The sequence below is a fragment of the Anastrepha ludens genome, chromosome X (assembly GCF_028408465.1).
Source record: "Anastrepha ludens isolate Willacy chromosome X, idAnaLude1.1, whole genome shotgun sequence".
Taxonomy (NCBI): Eukaryota; Metazoa; Arthropoda; class Insecta; order Diptera; family Tephritidae; genus Anastrepha; species Anastrepha ludens.
In genome coordinates, this window is record NC_071503.1 from 80,223,291 (window position 1) to 80,242,218 (window position 18,928).

Genomic DNA, 18,928 nt, shown 5'->3' on the forward strand with positions numbered 1-18,928 from the left:
GCTCCGGTCCTAATACTGCTACAGCGCTGCGAAAAGCATCTGCTGACGGCAGTATCTCTTTCTTGTTAGATATAGTACTTGATACTACACTCACTGATGCCCTTGGGGGAGCCTGTTATCCCTAGAGGGCGCGTACCCGGGTGGTGGATAGGGGAACACCTCCCAGATATGGAAGGTAGGAGAGTAGGTCTCCCGCGAACCACACAGGCCGAAGACGTAAACTTCGTTAAAAAAACTCCCTCAACCCAAGGTGTGATGCGACCCGTGCCTATTGGGTGGGTTTGGCAGCCGGGGGACTAAACAAAGCTGTCTTCGAACGGAGCCCACCTGATATCAGGCCGCCTCAGGTTGTAACGGTGGCCTTGCCATGGTATGGGGCGCTGCCATGGTCGACCGGTTATTTCCCCTAATTCCTCCTTGGTCACCGCGCATGGCGACATGCGCAGCTCCTTGGGCGGGGCAGGTGACCGTACGAACCAGAAAAAATTAAACCAAATAAAAAATAAGAATCGGATAGTGGCGAGAAACAGACGGACAAAGTGACGGTAAGACAAACGGACGCATTGACAGCACAAGACAGACAAACGGACAGACATACTAAGCGACAGGACAAACAATCGGTCACCCATGACAAACTGGGGATCGGATCTTCCTCCGAGGATGAGCTCCTGGCTAGAGGGTAAAGCTGTGGGCCACAGCACGCCAACAACCATAAATGAACCGACAACATCCGCTAAAGCCATGGGGCAAAAGCGCACTAATAAAGGCCCATCAAGGTATAAGCTCTACCAGAGGTCTCTCGCTATCCTTGGCAGGATTCGTAAGAACGAGAGCGAAGGTAAAGCTCATCCCAAAGATGAGGCTGACAAGGCAAGGTGTCAAAAGGTGGTGGACGAATACCTGACATTCCAAACCGCCCGAAAGACAGAGGCCAAAAAACGTAACCGTTCGCAGGACGAAAACAAGAGGGCAACAAAGAAGCACAAGATCTCAGATCAGGGTGCGGTTGTCCCCAAACTTACCAAACAATTCAGTGAGGTGGCACGGGACCATCTTCAAATGGCACCGGTGGACGAAACTTCCAACCGCGGCAAGCCTGTGCTTGACAAATGGTCGGAGATTGAGGCTCGGTTGTCTCGCATAATCGTCGACCATGTCATGGCGAACCCGGAGGGTCAATCCCCAGGTTTCGACTCGGTGGAAGTGGTTCGCGGTTGCCGGGTAATCAAATGTGATGACCAGTACTCATTGCATTTCCTGACAAACGCGATTGGCGAAATTCAGAACAGCTGGGATGGCTTGAGGCTCAAGCTCATTCCAGCTAGCGAGATACCACGAAGGCCGAAGGCTCGCATCTGGAGTTTGAAGCCAATCAGTTGATTCCCTATCTCCAGGCTCACAACCGCGCAGTGCCGATGGCCGATTGGTCGATCATCAAAGCGGAGGCTCCGCAAAAGCACAGCGTGTCGTTCCTCCTTCAAATCACAGAAGAGAGCCTTGAACCACTGCAAAAAGTGGAAAATAAACTTCGGTTTGGCTTACGGAAGGCCCAGCTGAAGATATTCCGTTCTGCGAATCCGGAGGAGGAGCAGGATGGGGTCGACGGCACCAGCGAACTGCTGATCGGCATGCAGTTAAATGACGCCGAACCTGCGGAAGCAAACCAATAAAAAATGGTTTTAAAGGTTGTCCAAATTAACCTGCAGCACTCACAAACTGCAACGGACAACCTAACCATTTTCCTAGGGGATGAGAACGTTGACATAGCTTTAATCCAGGAACCCTGGGTGCGGAGCAACGAGGTGAAGGGGTTCCCGGGAAGAAACTACAATCTGTACTATAAGCGTACTCAAGGTAATCCTAGATCATGTATTGTAGCCAAAAAACACTTAAACATATTTTTAATCCCATCATACAGTTCACAGGATGTGACGGCCGTTGAGGTGGAAGCTGCTGACGGTGTCAGCATCACACTTGCATCCATCTATATGGCACATGATCGGCCAGCACCGCCCGAGGAGGCTTGTGGGCTTGTGCTTGAAGGTGAGTCTTTATATAATTGTATTATTAATACTAACTTATCGGTATGTAACAGGGGTAACACTCCCTTTTTCACCTTTCCTAGTACGGAGTACTCTACTATCTGAAATTAGCTTAGTAAGGGTAGATAATTGGAGGGTATCCAATAAAAGGCCCTTTTCTGATCATAGTTGGATCCTCTACGATTTAGATCTTAAGGTAGATCCACCCTTACCGTATCGAAATCCTTTAAGAACCAACTGGAAGAGGTTCAAAAATGCAGTAAACAAGAGGATAGGAGAGATTCCTATCCCTCAAATCACTCTCACGGAAAACCTTGAGAGTAGGGTCATAACACTGGAAAAGGCATTTAGTAGGGCCTACAAAACGTCCTGCCCCATAAAATTTAGCAAAAAAACTCACCCTCCTTGGTGGAGCAGTGAGCTCTTCAAACTAAGGGAAAAATCTAGATCAACGTTTAACCTCAGCTACTCGACGGGAAATTGGGAATTGTTAAGAGAAAGTCGGAGACAGTACAAGAAGGCAATCAGGGCCGCCAAAAAAGAGAGCTGGAGGGAATTTTGTTCGTCAATCGAATCCACCAGGAATTCCGCTAGGCTCAGCCGTGTTCTTTCTAAAGACCACTCAATGGCTTCTTGGGTCAAGAAACCTGATGGAACCTGGACTGCTAGAGCAGAAGAATCGCTAGAGCTTCTGCTAAACACGCATTTCCCGGGATGCAGCGCTTACGAAAGTGAGAGGGGAAACATTAGGCGGAGCCAATATAATCCACAGCATCTTGCAAATGAAATTATTACCAAAGAAAAAGTTGTATGGGCAATCAAATCTTTCTCACCCTTTAACTCTCCGGGGCCAGATGGGATCATTCCAAAGATGTTACAGGAAACCTTGGACCGTACCCTACCATGGCTAGAGGAAATTTTTAAAGCGTGTTTAAACTTAGGCCATATTCCAGATAGCTGGAAACTAGTCAAGGTCGTCTTCATACCAAAAGCAGGTAGAAGAGGACATGAATCAGCGAAGGACTTCAGGCCAATCAGTCTTTCGTCTTTCCTGTTAAAAACTTTTGAAAGACTTTTGGATATGCACCTCAGAAGCTCTTTGGAGAGCTCTGGTATATCAACTGCACAACACGCATACCTTAAAGGCAAATCTACAGAGACAGCGCTTCACGAGGTAATCCGAACTATAGAGGGCTCTCTAGAGAGCAAACATTATACCGTGGCGGCTTCCTGGATATCGAAGGCGCCTTTAACAATGTTACCACAGATACCATCCAACGGGCGTTGATAGACCTGTAGTGCGATTCACTAACTCTTATCGATTCGACAATTGTTATTTTTCTCTTCAGTATTTATCGATTGCACTGTCGATTGTGCTATTCACCAACTTATGTTAACTAACACTGAACAGCTGTTTTCTTCTATATATTCAAACTGATAGAGAGTGGCATCTTTGTCAAATTAAATGTCAGAATGAGCGAATAACATGAAGAAGAGAAACAAAAAAACATAGAAGCCAAACTGTTAAATGCAATTGTGAGTGTTTTTTACCAATAATATATGTACAAAGTAAGTACAATAAAATAACTGTTTATTTCAATTTATTGTTTTATTAATAATTTTTGTATATTGCTTTAGGATGACATCGACAGCTACTAAAAGAAGCCGTGCCACACCCGAGCGCTAAATCGCCTGCTTGACTACCTAATGGAAGTCCCGGGTCTAGCAGGATCTAGGTTCCACAGCCTCCATGGTAAGTTCGAGTGCGACAAAAAGTGGAGCGAGCTAGCAACAAAATTAAATAGTCTGGGTGGAGCAGTGAAGACGGTGAATCAATGGCAAACGGTAAGAAAATATTGTGTTATTATATTACTTAAAAGTAGAGTGATGTTAATCATTTCCCTAAAAAGGTATGGCGGGACTTAAAAAGCCGCACCAGCATTAAAGCACGGAATCGGCAAAGGCAACAAGCTTTAACTGGAAACAGGCCTATCAGTGAGGAGCCCCTAACGGAATTCGAGAGGCGGGTGTCTGCTCTTATAGGGGAGGAGTATATGAAGCGCCACGATTCAACCCCTGAAAATATTCCACTGGAGGAGGTAAATTGCATGAAGTGTATGTTTTAAAGTGTAACTTACTGGTGTGTAAATTTTTAGGTAATCCAAATGGGTATCGAAGTGGAAGATGAAAGGGTGATTTCGGAAGCCCCGTCGCCTTTACGGAAGCCACTTGCAGAAAATTTCACGCTGAGGTCAGGTAATTCGCACATCTCAGACAGGAGAACACCACGGGCGAGCTTGAAAAGAAAGCGCATGGAAGAAGACGGTAATGCTCGGAAGAAATTTTTGGAAATAGCAGAAAAACAGGCAGATGCACTAAAGGTAATTTCTTTTGAACTTAATGTAAAATAATTTTATTATGTTTTTCCATTGGTGATTGTTTTTTAATAGTTAATTGTTCTATTTTTTAATAGATCTTAGCCGAAAGCAGCTCTGCAAGTGCCCAGGCGAATAAAATGATGGCGGAGGCAATAGCCGTATTGGGGAATGGTTTAAGCGCTACCGCAGAAGCATTCAACAATCTAACGAATGCAATATATCGTATGTAGATTAGAAACCAATTCCGCAGTTCCTGATTACCTTTTTATGTGCATATATACCAAATGTTTATTTTAGTACCTGAAGTTACTTTTTATTTGAATTACATAAGTAAACAAGCTGTGCTAATGTTAAGTAACATTAATTAAATGAATTAGAATGTATTGTTTTCGTTTTTACAAATAGACTGACCTTTGAATTTATAAACCATGTGTACATACGCTTATGCATACCTATATACATAAATAGATTTATGTGCCTGTAACCTAAAACTGTATGTAAACTGAAGTTAAAGACTGAATTGTTTTTATTGAATCTGCATGTAATTTTGTTCAATAAAAGGTTTTTACAATAAATATGAAAATGTTTTAACTTTTTATACCCGAGTGTTCACATAGATATGTATGCGGAATGATTATGAGTGAAAATAGTATTTAAGTAAAAAAATTAGCAATCAGTCGGTCTTGGATGCGCTTTGCTGTTGAGGATGGTGCATCTTGGTTTACAAAAATGTCGTTTGTTCTGGGCTCTGTGAATTTATTTTCGGTCTGGTATATTCCTTCTCTTAAACGAATATTATGTAAAACTGAGCACGCGTTAACTACTTGTCCAGTAAATCCTGGATCGTACAAGAGTGTCCTTTGTTGAGACAAGCACCGCCACGTTGCCTTAAGAACACCAAAAAGTCTCTCAACTGGGTTACGAGCTTTGCACAATGCCTCATTGTACAAGAATTTCGGAGTACCTTCCGGTTGGTTTGTTAGAGGAGTCATCAGCCAAGGCTCCAAAGGGTACCCGGAATCACCTGCAGAGAATTTTTGATTTTTAATTCCCTTATTTTTATTTAAATATATTTATTAATAGATTAAAAAGCCTACCAATCAAAAACAAGTTATGGTTTCCAATTTCAAAATTCCGTTGCATAACCATTCGCACCGCAGAGGAACTCCAAATATATGAATCGTGCCGTGCTCCCGGAAATTTGGCATTTACGTTTAAAATTTTAAGTGTAGGATCACATATCTGTAAAACATTAAAAGGGAATCTTGATTCTTGAATACTTTACAAATTATGTTGTTACCATTTGGACATTAAGCGAATGGTAGCCGTGGTGGTTGACATACGCTTCTTCATGACGTTTCGGGGCCAAAATTGACACGTGCGTGCAATCGATAGCTCCAATGGTACCTCCCACAAACGGGGAGATTGCTGAAGCAAAAATTTCTTTTGCCGCTTGCCGCTCCACTTGGGTCATGGGAAATCTCACCTTTGCGCAAAACATGGAGCTGTTGAATGCAGCTGTTACCCGATGAATGCTACGGCTAACGGACGACTGGCTCATAGATATTCCCCATTGCTCACCTACGGGTCGTTGATAACACCCGGTTGCAAAAAATCGCAGTGCAGCTAGAACCTAGTTGTATAAAGGCAGAATTTAGAACTGAATTAGCTTGAATGTTACCAAATTGACCTGTTTTTCAGTCGAAATCGCTGTTATTCTTGAACCTCTAAGATGGCTGTCAAGCTGCGAAACTACGCCCTCGGTGAAGTCTGGAGTTAAACGGAATAACTTCTGGAACTCCCCTGCATCCAAATCGAAAGGATTGTCCACATGCCGGAGCAAACTTCGATCAACTATTTGAGGGCTCACTTCCTCCTCTCCACGCGATAAATCATAAGCCAAATACTCAAACGCCATACACACGCTTTTTAAATAATTTTTTTTTCATCTAATTTCGCAGTTTTGATTAAAATCACTAATTCTTCTTTATCGTTTGATTTAACAACACCAAAATTATTGTCGTTTAGTTCGCGATAATCGACAGGTTAACCAAACAGCTAATTTTGTCTTGTCGATTTTCGTAATGAAATGGGTTACTGAATAGCAAAATCGTTAAAATTGTGGTTAAGGAAAGATAACAAAGCGAATATCGATAAAATGTGTTAGTGAATCGCACCACTGGAGGTGGACAGTTGCGTTAGTAACTGGGTCATCTCCATGCTAGAAACCAGGATCATTAAAGCTAATATCAACATAACTAAGAAGGTCCACGGGGGCACTCCACAAGGGGGAGTATTATCTCCACTTCTTTGGCTTCAGCAAAATCTTAACAAAACTTGACGGAGGTGGGGTAAAAGTGGTTTTAATGGTGTCAGGACTGTGTCCAAATACGATCAGTGGGATCATCCAAAGGGCGTTAGGCGAGCTTAACTCTTGGGCCACAGGATGTGGGCTAAGTTTAAACCCGCGTAAAACAGAACTTATGCATTTTACCACCAGATACAAATTACCAACTTTCACCCTACCAAATATCAACGGACAAACTCTGTCACTATCAACCAGTGCAAAGTACTTAGGAGTAATTCTGGACTCCAAACTTAGCTGGAAGTTAAACGTCGAAGAACGGGTAAGGAAAGCAGAAATTGCTTTATATGCCTGCAAACGTATGCTTGGAAGAAGATGGGGTCTTCAACCTAAGCATACATTATGGCTGTATAAGGCGGTTATACGACCCATTCTATCGTATGGTTCGGTAGTTTGGTGGAAAGCTCTAGGGAGAGAGTACAATACCAAATAACTCGGCAGAATACAAAGATCAGCCTGTGCAATAACGGTCGGTGCAATCAGATCATGTCCTAGAGAGTCTCTCAATGCTCTGACACACGTTATTCCAATAGACCTACATATAAAGAAGACGGCAACCATGAGTGCATTTAGGTTAAATGAAGCAGGTCACTGGAAAGAAAAAACTTATGGTCACGCTAGTCTATTATTGCGACAAACTCAGTTAACCTCGGTGAGGACTGACTACATCGTCCCGATGGTAACGCTCAATAGGAATTTTGCCACACTCTTTCCATCTAAAAAAGAATGGAATAAGGGATTCTCTCTAAACAACTTCGATACCACAGTCTATACAGATGGCAGTAAAATGGATTGTGGTCTTGGAGCTGGTATATATTCTCATAGACTTGGTATTGAAAAATCTGTGAGTCTCCCTAATAGCAGCAGCGTCTTCCAAGCGGAAGTACTAGCGATTGGGGAAGCCTGTAGGTTACTAATCGCAGATTTCTCTTTCAAGGGCAATATCGCTATTCTTTCGGATAGCCGAGCTGCAATCCAGGCGCTGTACGCGACTATAACAACCTCGAAAGTGGTGGAGCAAAGTAGGAATAGCCTCACTAACTTGAGTGAAAACCACCGTTTAACCTTAATTTGGGTCCCGGGACACCGGAACATAGAAGGTAACGAAAAAGCTGATGAACTGGCAAGAGGGGGATCTGCCATGAATAACGCTATTGCAGTACCAGAATTCACTCCACTAGGTGCGGTCAAGAATGCAATTTCACTAAAATACCTTCGAATTGCAGATTGTAGATGGAGAGACCATACGAAATGCAAAATCAGCAGAACGTTATGGCCCACCTACAACCTCAAGCAATCGTCGACATTAATAAACATGAAACGACGGGACACCTGTAGACTTACGGCAGTCATAACTGTCTTCTGGTCTATCGGAGAACAAGCCGCCAAAATGGGCATCCCTCATAACACATACTGTCATAGTTGTAAACAACCGGGGGAAAAAGAAACAATCTTCCATTTCCTCTGTGAATGCCCTGCCCTATGGAAGGACAGAATGTTAACCCCGCGCAAACCGCTGTTCGAGCGTCTCGAGCAGCTGTCTGACTTAGGAGTCAACAACCTAATAAGGTTCCTAAACCGCACAGACTGGATATAGTCCTGCTGTAAATAACTGTTAAGCAATTTGGTAACGAGGATGTGGCAACAAAATGGTGCGGAAGCGCTAGTTGGATTCTGGATGAATCACCACTCTAACCAACCAACCAACCAACTCTCACTGATGAGGAGAAGCTACTGGCGTCAGACCCAGATGATCCCAACAAAACGGTGGTGGGGAGGAAGCCCAGTAACCACGATGTTACAGGTTCTTCAAATTAACCTTCACCACTCAAAGGTTGCGCCCGCCAACCTCATAATCCACCTGGCCAAAGGTGGACATCATATTGTCCCGACTCAAGGACCATGGGTATCACATGGACTTGTGTGCGGACTAAGGACTCAAAAATATAAACTGATGTATGCTCGCGACAAAGGTAACCCTAGAGCGTGCGTACTAATAAGAAAATGGATAAATGCTTTCAAGCTCTCCAATTACAGCGACACCGATCAACTGACCACAAGCCTGGAGTCGGGAAATGAACGGATGGCGCTATCTTACTGTTACCTCGCACATGACCATGAGGAGCTACCGAGATTAATATTCAAAGATCTGGTAGCGCAGGCGCAGAAGCTTGGCGCAAAGCTAATTATTGGTGCGGATGTAAATGCGCATCACGAGATATGGGGCAGTACTGATACTAACGCTAGAGGTGAGTGTCTCTTTGATTATCTGATAGGTACTAAACAACAGATTTGCAATAAAGGTAATAAACCTACTTTTGTCATTAGTAATAGACCGGAAGTGTTAGACGCTACTTTTGCTTTTGACTCCGTTAATAACTGAATTAGGAACTGGTAAGTTTTGAAAGAACATTCCTTCACTGACCATAGATATATCTCTTTTGAGGTTAGTAAAAATCTACCGAAACCTAAGCCTGGTAGAAATATCAGGAAAACAGACTGGGAAAATTATGTAGATTGTATCGGGGTTACCCTAGGAACATGTCCATCTGCGGTGCCACAAAGCATAGAAGGACTAGAGAATTTGGTTGACAAGATTACCTACAACATGAATGCTGCCTTAGCGGATGCCTGTCCCATAAGAAGAATGAGGGGTAAACCCAAGCCTAAGTGGTGGACGGTTGAACTAAGCAAGCTTCAAAAAACAAGCAGAAGCGCTTTTAATCAGGCAAAGAAAACACGTCTCGAAGAAGATTGGAAAGGCTATAAAAATGCTCTGAAAATCTACAAGAAGGAAATCAGAAATGCCCAAAGGCAATCTTGGAAATCCTTTTGTGAAGAGGTTGAGGGGGCAACTGAGACCTCCAGACTTCGTAAGATTTTTGCGGGATGTCCTCAAAATTGGGAACTGCTACAGAAAAGTGATGGCACGTTCACCACAACCAGTAAAGAGTCTCTAGAACTTTTACTCGACACTCATTTTCCAGGCTGCTCAGACATTACTGGGCATGACATGGAAGATACAGTACACTGTCGTGAAGTCAGAATATATGCTATATCTGAGGATCGGCTCTTATGGGCGATTGAAAAGTTTCAAACCCTTTAAATCACCGGGTCCAGATGGTATTTACCCAGTGGAACTGCAAAAGACCGCAATTACTGCAGCACTCACTGATCTTAGGGTAGAACCGGGCTTGGTAGGCTTCATTGGCAAAATGCTAAATAGCAGAATCATTGAAGCGGAACTAGGAGAATCGGTGCTCAGGAGATTGGTAAGTAGAGGTACACCGCAAGGTGGAGTCGTCTCACCGTTTCCATGGAACGCAGTTGTAAATAAACTTCTGTTAATACTGGAATCGGTGGGCTGTAAGGTGATAGCTTAAATTTGTATCTACATTAAGAGACCTAATACAAAATGCTCTAGACATACTTTCTAGGTGGGCAGAAAAGTGTGGTCTAGGAGTCAACCCAGACAAAACACAACTCATATTGTTCATTAGGAAACACAAAATCCCTCAACTAAGTCCAACTATGCTCTTGTGATTTCGGAAGAAACCAAGTACTTGGGACTAATCATAGATAGGAAACTGACTTGGAACTCAAACATCTTAGAAAGAATCAGGAAAGCGAACCTAGCTTTTTATGTTTGTAAGAGAGCTTCAGGTAAGACCTGGGGAATTAAATCTAAGGTTGCTCATTGGCTTTACACTGCTGTCCTCAGACCCATTCTTCTATATGGAAATGTTGTCTGGTGGTGTGCTATGCAGAAAAAACCTATTCTAATTTATTGAATAAGGTGCAGGGATCAGCGGAATTAGCAATATGTGGCGTCATGAAAACCACGCCATGCATGGCTTTGGATATCATGCTACATCTGCCACCCCTAGATCTCTTCTGCAAATACTCAGCGGCCTGCTCCGCTTTAAGGCTCAAAGCGAGCTCACAATGGAAGACTGTCACACATGGACATTCAACCGTCTTAGACTCCTACACGGATATACCCAGTGACTGTGATTATCACCCTCCCATTCTTTTCTTCGAAAGGAATTTCCTAATGAAAATCCCTTCTAGACTGGAATAGCTTGAAGAAGATGCAACACCCGACACACCCGTTAAGATCTACACGGACGGGTCTAAAAACGACACCGGTGTAGGGTCAGGGTTATTTTGCGAAGAGCTTTCTATTAGTGAATCCCTTAAACTACAGGATCACTGTAGTGTTTTTGAAGCGGAAATAAACGCTATTCATGAAGCCTTAAAACGGCTAAAACAGAATATCTGCATTCTATCAGACAGCCAAGCTGCCCTAGCTGCTTTCCAAACAACATCAAGGAGTGCTTACGTTGTCGCCAATCTCTGAATGAGATGGCCAAACAATATCGTATAATCTTATGCTGGGTTCCAGGCCACAGAGATATACCAGGGAACTGTAGGGCAGACCAACTTGCAAGAGAAGGTACCTGTTTGCCAGACATAAGTAATTTTATGGAGATACCTCTCGCAACTTGTAAGCTTCTCAAGCTTCTCATTAAGGACGCATTAATCAGGTCTGCAAATCAAAAATGGATTAGCGTTAACGCTTGTGAAATTGCTAGGCAAAGATGGCCAAGGCTAAATTTACGTCTGTCCAAGAGTATTATAAAACTGAATAGACTTCAAATCAGGACCTTAGTAGGGGCCCTCGCAGGACATTGATTCATAGGAAATTATGCAAAGAAATTAGGCGTTCACACGCATGATTTCTGTCATAGCTGCAGAAATGAGGAGGAGTTGGAAACAATTCAACACCTTTTTTGCACATGCCCAGCTCTAGCCAGAAGTAGGAACCGATTTTTAAAATCCTACTTCTTAACGAATATAGATAATTTATAGATTTTAGGTATCAACAACCTTTTACGCTTTGTCAAAAGCTCAGGATGGTTTAATATGGACTGTGATATGTAGCTTAGCCCTCGCGGTTCCCAACGGACCAATTTCGTGGTCTAAGTGGCATCGTTGTCTCTATGTGCGATGCGGCTGCCAAATCTAACCTAACCTAACCTAATCTAACCTAACCTAACCTAATCTAACCGTTCACATATGGCAGATTACCTGCAAAATTGACAATTAGCCTTCAATATTGCTTTCATAGGTTTTTCTTCATAAAAATTGTTTAAGTGGAATATTTCGGCGTTTTTGGTTTCTTTAATTATTACTTACGATATGAAGAAAATACAAGGAGCAGGAATAGCTAATTTAATTGCGTGATTGGCTGCTAATAATAAACAGTTAGAGGAAATCCGTATGCGACGTTTACTGAGGTTGCAAAAAATTATGACAGCAATACGCATGGGAAATTGAGATCTGAGTGATTTGAAGTTTTCATTCCACCAGTAGCATGGGTATATGCGTTGGCGCATTACTCGCTTAGACTTGGAAGCATCACAAGCTTCTCTTAGTCCTTCTACTAGAAGTTTCGTCCAATTCTCGGCAAAACCTGCAGGAGGTCGAAGTTGCTCAATCATATATTTTAGGGCTTCGCTATCAAGTATTTCGTCCTTCCACTTTGGACGTGTCGGCTTGGGTGCAATTTTAAGCCTCCTTTCAGTGATGTCCAATATGATAGCTTGATGGGCACTGTGGGTGTAGCCCTCACTCACTCTCCATTTAATCTTTTGAGCAAGCGAATCATTTGGCAGGGTAATATCTATGACTGACTCCATTCCCATCTTACGGTAGGTGAAAATTTACCCGCTGTTTAGAACAGTAATGTGGAGAGGAGCGAATGCTTCAAGAAGCATTAGCTAATTTAATTGCGCGATTGGCTGCTAATAATAAACAGTTAGAGGAAATCCGTATGCGACGTTTACTGAGGTTGCAAAAAATTATGACAGCAATACGCATGGGAAATTCTATATAACATTTCATAATAAGTAATAAGAGGAAGAAACGTTTATGAACACAGGCGTTTTTCTGTAAAATGAATCCATAATTAATAATATTTAACAAAAATTTTATTAGAATTATGTTATGTTTAGTTTATATTTTGATGTTTCTCCTTACATTCGTAACAATAATTATAGATAACACAGAAACCACAGGGTCTAGAATTACTTAATAATCTCAGATTTTGCGAGAGAAAATTAGTATGGGAAATCGCACCTTTTAATTACTGATTTTGAGTTAAGCGCGAAAAAGTAGATCATCTACTTATATGTGAACGAACTATTACGCGATTTTGGCCGATTTTAACAAAGCGCACAAATCGTTTCTTTCATGTGCTAATCGGCGTTAGTTGGGCACACCAAGTAAAGCAAAGTCCTTCTCTACCTGATCTTTCTAACATAGAGAAGACCTTCCTCTTCCTCTGTTACCAGGAATACTGGTACCGCATCGAATACTTTCAGAGCTGGGGCGTTTGTATCCATTCGAACGACATGACCCAGCCAACGTAGCCGCTGGATGTTTATTCGCTGCGCTATGTCTATGTCGTCGTAAATCTCATACAGCTCATCGTTCCATAGGCTACTATATTCGCCATGCGTAGAATTTTTCTCTCAAACACCCCAAGTATCGCTTCATCGGATATTGTCACTGTCCACGCCTTTGCGCCATTCGTTAGGACGGGCATGGTGAGAGTCATGTAGTGTGTTAGTTTTATTCGCCGAGAGAGGAGTAGTAAACTCAGTTGCCTACTTATTCCAAAGTAACACTTGTTGGCAAAAGGTATTCAAAGTTGGATTTTCAGGCTGATATTGTTATAGGTGTTAATGCTGGTTCCTAAGTATACGAATACTTTCATGCCCTTGAAACCATAACTGTCAACAGTGACAGTGCCGACACACGAGCGCGCCAACTGTTTGTTCGTCGATAGCAGGTACGTCATTTTGTCCTCGTTCATCACCAGACCTATTCGCTTTGCCTCTTTATCTAGTCTGGAAAAGTCAGAACTAATAGCGCGGTTGTTAGGGTCGATGATATCAATATCATCGGCATACGCCAACAATTGTACGCTCTTATAAAAACTCGTGTCTGGGCGATTGAGTTATTCGATTTGACGAGCACCTAGTCACCTTGTTTGAAATCTCGTTTGGTGTCAAACGGCTCAGAGAGGTCTTTCAAAATTCTGACGGCGCTGCTGGTATTGAGCAACTTCATCTTGGCTAGCCGTAATGTTTTGCGGTGATACCAAATTAAGACATCACGGCATATAGATAACTCCTTTTCGTACTGTCGAATGCTGATTTGAAATAAGAAATTATACAATGTCTTAAATTACCCATGTTACATTAAGCCCCTTCTATTCGCCATTTCCCCGCTCGCTATGGATTAACTGATGAAAAATTTACATGCGAAAGTAACAATAAAGTTATCGAGTAAGATTCGCCGCTAGCGAGTATGGTTATAGCTTATTAGGCCGCACTGTCTTACCAGCACATGTAATTTAAGGCAACTCTCTTCCCGCGTTGCCGAGATATGTTCATTTGTATCAGTTGCTTCATCTATTCGCCACTTGATAAGTCGTGGCGAAAAGAAGAGGTCCATTATACCAAATCCGACCAGTTTGCCACATTACAATATGTATTTTTCTAAATTCACAAAATAAACACTCTCCCGCGCGTTTTAACTTTTTTTGTACTTATATTCGAATGCATTTACCCATATCATAGCTTTCCAATTTATAACGCGAATAACAATTCATTGGAATTGGGAAAAGTGTAGTGTTGCGGGAATCATGCAAATGAAAATATGAACAAAAGTTATGTATTTAATTTCAGTTTTGATGATGAGGATGAGGGTTACTGTGCCTCCTTACTACACACACGCATATGGCGTTTTAATTTTGGGTTGAATGGTTTTAACGTGGAAAGGAGTTCTACGCGAAACTACTGTTGATGGATTGATGAGGGTTATATTACTGAAGCGCGTCCGCCCTCGTGGAAACAAGTTTAATGCAAAAATTCTAAAAATTTACAAAAACCTTTAATATCACTGTTTTTAAGTTTCGACGAGTTAAGACCCCTGCAAACGAACTAAGGATAACGATTTGAGGGCATGCATCTGGAATGCCCCGTCCCTTAACGGGTAAGGTGCCTCTGCTCGGCTGGTTGATGTCCTCGTGAGAGTAAAAGATGACATCACTGCCCTTCAAGAGATGCGATGGACGGGACAAGGCAAGAAAACCATAGGACCTTGCGACGTCTACTACAGCTGTCATGTAAAGGAGCGCAAATTTGGTGACGGATTTGTTGTGGGAGAGAGACTTCGTCGCCAAGTACTGTCGTTCACTCCAGTAGACGAGCGCCTCGCAATAATCTGCATCAAAGCGCGATTTTTAACATCTCCCTCATTTGCACCCACGCCCCGATGGAAGAGAAGGACGATGTGACCAAAGATTCCTTCTATGAGCATCTGGAACGTTCCTATGAGCGCTGGCAGGGTGGGAAAGGAGGGAATTTTCTGTCCCACAGTCGGAAAATTCAGCCTGCACAACGAAACATCCGGTAACGGACAGAGGCTCTTTAACTTCTCCGGGGCCCGAAACATGGTAGTCTGCAGCACCCGATTTCAGCATAAAAAGATAGACCAAGCTACGGGGCTGTCTCCTGATCGAAAAACGCGAAACCAGTTCATGTTGTGATAGATGGAAGACACGCTTCTAGTGTTTTACATGTACATACGATCTGAGGACCCAACATCGACTCGGATCATTACCTTTTTTCTTTTCCGATATGACGCCCGTGAAGAGGGAACTCTCATGAGTACTGCTATATCGGCATAGCAGTATGCTCGACTTGTAGCCTCACAGCTACACCTACGTACTAAACACCTCTCCACTATCTACCACTCTCCCCGCGGAACTGTCCAAGAGGGAATTTCCTCACGGGGCTGGTTAGCTCATAGGCTGGTACTTATTTCGTCGACGAACGCGTGCCTTAGATCATTGTAGATATATTTTGCATGCGCGCAGATTCTCTTCCAGTTATCGCTCGATTTTAGCATAAAATCTGTTATATTTTCTCCGTTTGATTTACCGCAAGTTTCGGGAGCATAGCGTTTCTGCAATAGTTTTACGACTAGCTCTACCGTCATGCATTTCTTTCGCCTGTCTGTCTACGGGGTCTAACCCTAATATAAGAAGAAAGCAGCGTCCAAAATTGTACGGAAGACGGAGATAGTTCGTAAAGCGCTTAGTCGGCTGTGAGTTGTTTTGTGAAGCTATTTAAGTTCAATACATCAGCCCAGATCGGTGCGGCATACAAAAGAGCTGAGCTGATTTCCCTGCTATATAGCATTCTTTTGCTGTGGCTAGGTCCGCCATTGATTGGCATGATTCGCGACAGGCAGAACTGCACACTCGATGTCCTCTTCACAGCGTATTCCAGGTGCGTTTTGAAGCTTAAACGGCTGTCAACCATCACTCCTACGTATTTTATAGCAGGTTCTGAACTAATGGTTACTAATGGTAAATATTGGGTCTATTTACATTTATAGTTTCTACTATCTTCCTCCTGCTTATTAGAACTACATCGGTCTTATGCTCAGCTAATTCCAGCTTCATAGATCTTAGCCAAGTCTTGATCCTGCTTACTGATCCGCTGGCGATCCTCTCAATTTCGTGGATTTGTTTTGCTACGATTACCACCGCGATGTCATCCCCGAATCCAATGACTTTAGTTCTAGGGGGCATATCCAGTATTAGAACCTTGTCATACATTAGATTCCATAGCAGTGGATCCAGAACTGATCCGTGAGGAACCCCTGCTAACACTACATACTCCCCACGCCTTTGTCACTTCTAGACCTCAGTTTACGGTCCCTGAAATAGCTCTCAATTATTTTGATAGTTATTTAATCAGGCGACCTTATTTTTGCGAGGATTTCTAGTATACGCTGCCAGCTAGCTGTGTTAAAAGCATTTTTAACGTCCAGAGTTACCACAGCGCACTATTCTTTTTTCCCGCTGCGCCATCTCTTGCCTTCAATGGCTTCTGTTGCTAAATCTACCAGGCATTTGATAACATCTACTGTTGAGCCGGATTTCCTGAAGCTAAACTGGTATGTGGATAGAATACCTTTTTCTTCAGCGAAAGACGACAACCTGTCGCAGATAATTTTCTCGAGGGATGTCGCCTGCTTAGTGTTGTGTGCAGGATGGCAAAATGTTTTCAGATCTTGAGGAAAAAGAGTAGTAAAAATTTTTCGCAGCCTAATTGGGCAAGTAATATGAGGTGTGTGTACGCTTCTCGCTTTGGATAATACCACCCGGTGCGCGGTGCCCCAAGGGCTAATATCAGCTTCCTCACAAAGCTTCTTGAAACTTTCTTGCTTGCTAGTTTTAATGGCTTTTTTAGCGCCTGCCTGGCTGATCCAAGAGTTTGAACATTTTTGACAAAGTCAGGTCTCCCTCTACTGCGCTGCATCTTGCGTCTAACGCGGTGCAATTGAGATCTGAGTGATTTGAAGTTTTCGTTCCACCAGTAGCATGGGTATATGCGTTGGCGCATTACTCGCTTAGACTTGGAGGCATCACAAGCTTCTCTTAGTCCTTCTACTAGAAGTTTCGTCCTATTCTCGGCAAAACCTGCAGGGGGTCGAAGTTGCTCTATCATATATTTTAGGGCTTCGCTATCAAGTATCTCGTCCTTCCACTTTGGACGTGTCGGCTTGGGTGCAATTTTAAGCCTCCTTTCAGTGATGTCCAATATGATAGCTTGATGGGCACTGTGGGTGTAGCCCTCACTCACTCTCCATTTAATCTTTTTAGCAAGCGAATCATTTGGCAGGGTAATATCTTTGACTCCATTCCCATCTTACGATAGGTGAAAATTTACCCGCTGTTTCGAACAGTAATGTGGAGAGGAGCGAATGCTTCAAGAAGCATCTCTCTCTCTTTTGTTTTTGCGCCGGCTGCTCCATTCGGTTGCCCAGGCTTTGAAGTCGCCCGCTATAAATAAAGGCGATTTCCCACTAGCTTCCAGTGCAATGTTTTGAAGAAGCTGTTCTTACTGCACTGTAGTCAAAACGAAATTGAATCCATTTATTTTGGATCGCACGAACCCTTCACCAGCACTATGATTCTCTTAGAAAGGGAGCCCTCCACAAAGCCAGATGACCACGCAGTTTTTGCTTCGGAAGCCCATGTGCTGTGGTTTAAACACATGTATGTCTTACTTATCATGACAATATCTGCTCTAATTTCGTCGCTTTCTTTCGTTTTTTTCAATTTTTATGGCGTCGGGTCTTACTCTTCCCGTACTTTTATTATTAGCTCGTATTATTATTATCGTTTGTAGGCTACGCCTGGACTGGGTGAGAAGATGCTGGTACGTGAACCTGCATTTTACCCATGGCTTCTGCTTTTTTTGTTTTACATGACGGCGAAACCTCACTATCAGCCTTTTGGCGTCTAAACCCTGTGGTAGTTCTTGGCCTGGGAGATGTTTGTGTGCTACTCTCATGGCAGGGTAGTCCGCTAGAGTTGCAATGACACATTTCCTTGGCAGCCCGGTGCTAGAGGGATTTTATGCTAAATATAACGTTTCTCATAGCTTGATGAATGGTACGGCGTGTTCCTTCGTTTTCATTCAGCATGTTCACGAGAGCTCATATTTCTTCCCCAGCTTACGTAACGAGTTTTCTGTTTCCAGATCTGGTTTCTGCGCTGATCTCTTAGCGGGTGAGCCAGCACCCGTAAGGCTCACCGACGCGATCCGTGGGAGATCTTGCCGGCGAATGAACCAACGTGAGCTTTTCCTGAAGGGATCTATGTCTTCCGACTCAAGCATATTTTGTTTTTCTTTAATGTTTTGTTCATTAGTTTCGTTTGTTTTTTTAGGTTTAATTATTCCATGCTTTTTTCCCCTCACTCAGAGCCGTTATCTTTACTTATCTGCGTAGTTACCTGTTTGATCACACGGTTATCTATGTAAACAGGGAGACCATGTGAGGGTTGACACAATTTCTTATGAAGAATTGTGCTCAGAGCCAGATCGGTATTAGTCAGGATTAAATCAACTGAGCCTACGCGGCCAACTTAATGACGACGAATAGACAGCGTTTTCTGAGTCCTGCCAGGGTTTTAACGGGACGGGGGCAAACTTGGCATTAGCCTGAAAGCCATTTCTGCAGATTGTCACAACTGTTAACATAGGTAACAGAAT

The 18,928-nt window shown here is 43.0% G+C and overlaps 3 protein-coding genes across 4 annotated transcripts; 2 read left to right on the forward strand and 1 right to left on the reverse strand.

Annotated features, from left to right (window-relative positions):
* Window positions 1-660: 660 nt before the first annotated feature.
* On the forward strand, window positions 661-1,380 carry LOC128870251 (uncharacterized). Its single transcript, XM_054112852.1, has one exon. The coding sequence runs from the start codon at window positions 661-663 to the stop codon at window positions 1,378-1,380; it is 720 nt and encodes a 239-aa protein (XP_053968827.1).
* Window positions 1,381-3,382: 2,002 nt separating this feature from the next.
* On the forward strand, window positions 3,383-4,650 carry LOC128870461 (uncharacterized). 2 transcript variants are annotated; one of them, XM_054113128.1, is made up of 5 exons: window positions 3,383-3,611; window positions 3,681-3,887; window positions 3,953-4,141; window positions 4,199-4,423; window positions 4,516-4,650. In XM_054113128.1, the coding sequence occupies exons 2-5, from the start codon at window positions 3,750-3,752 to the stop codon at window positions 4,648-4,650; spliced, it is 687 nt and encodes a 228-aa protein (XP_053969103.1). In that variant the 5' UTR covers window positions 3,383-3,611; window positions 3,681-3,749. The 2 variants fall into 2 exon arrangements, with proteins under 2 accessions (XP_053969103.1, XP_053969104.1); XM_054113129.1 differs by having other exon boundaries at window positions 3,383-3,887.
* LOC128870460 (putative nuclease HARBI1) lies at window positions 4,619-6,327 on the reverse strand. Its single transcript, XM_054113127.1, has 3 exons — window positions 5,721-6,327; window positions 5,518-5,662; window positions 4,619-5,444 (listed from the first exon to the last, which is right to left on the reverse strand). Exons 1-3 carry the CDS (start codon window positions 5,979-5,981, stop codon window positions 5,074-5,076), a joined length of 777 nt encoding a protein of 258 aa, XP_053969102.1. The 5' UTR covers window positions 5,982-6,327; the 3' UTR covers window positions 4,619-5,073.
* Window positions 6,328-18,928: the final 12,601 nt, after the last annotated feature.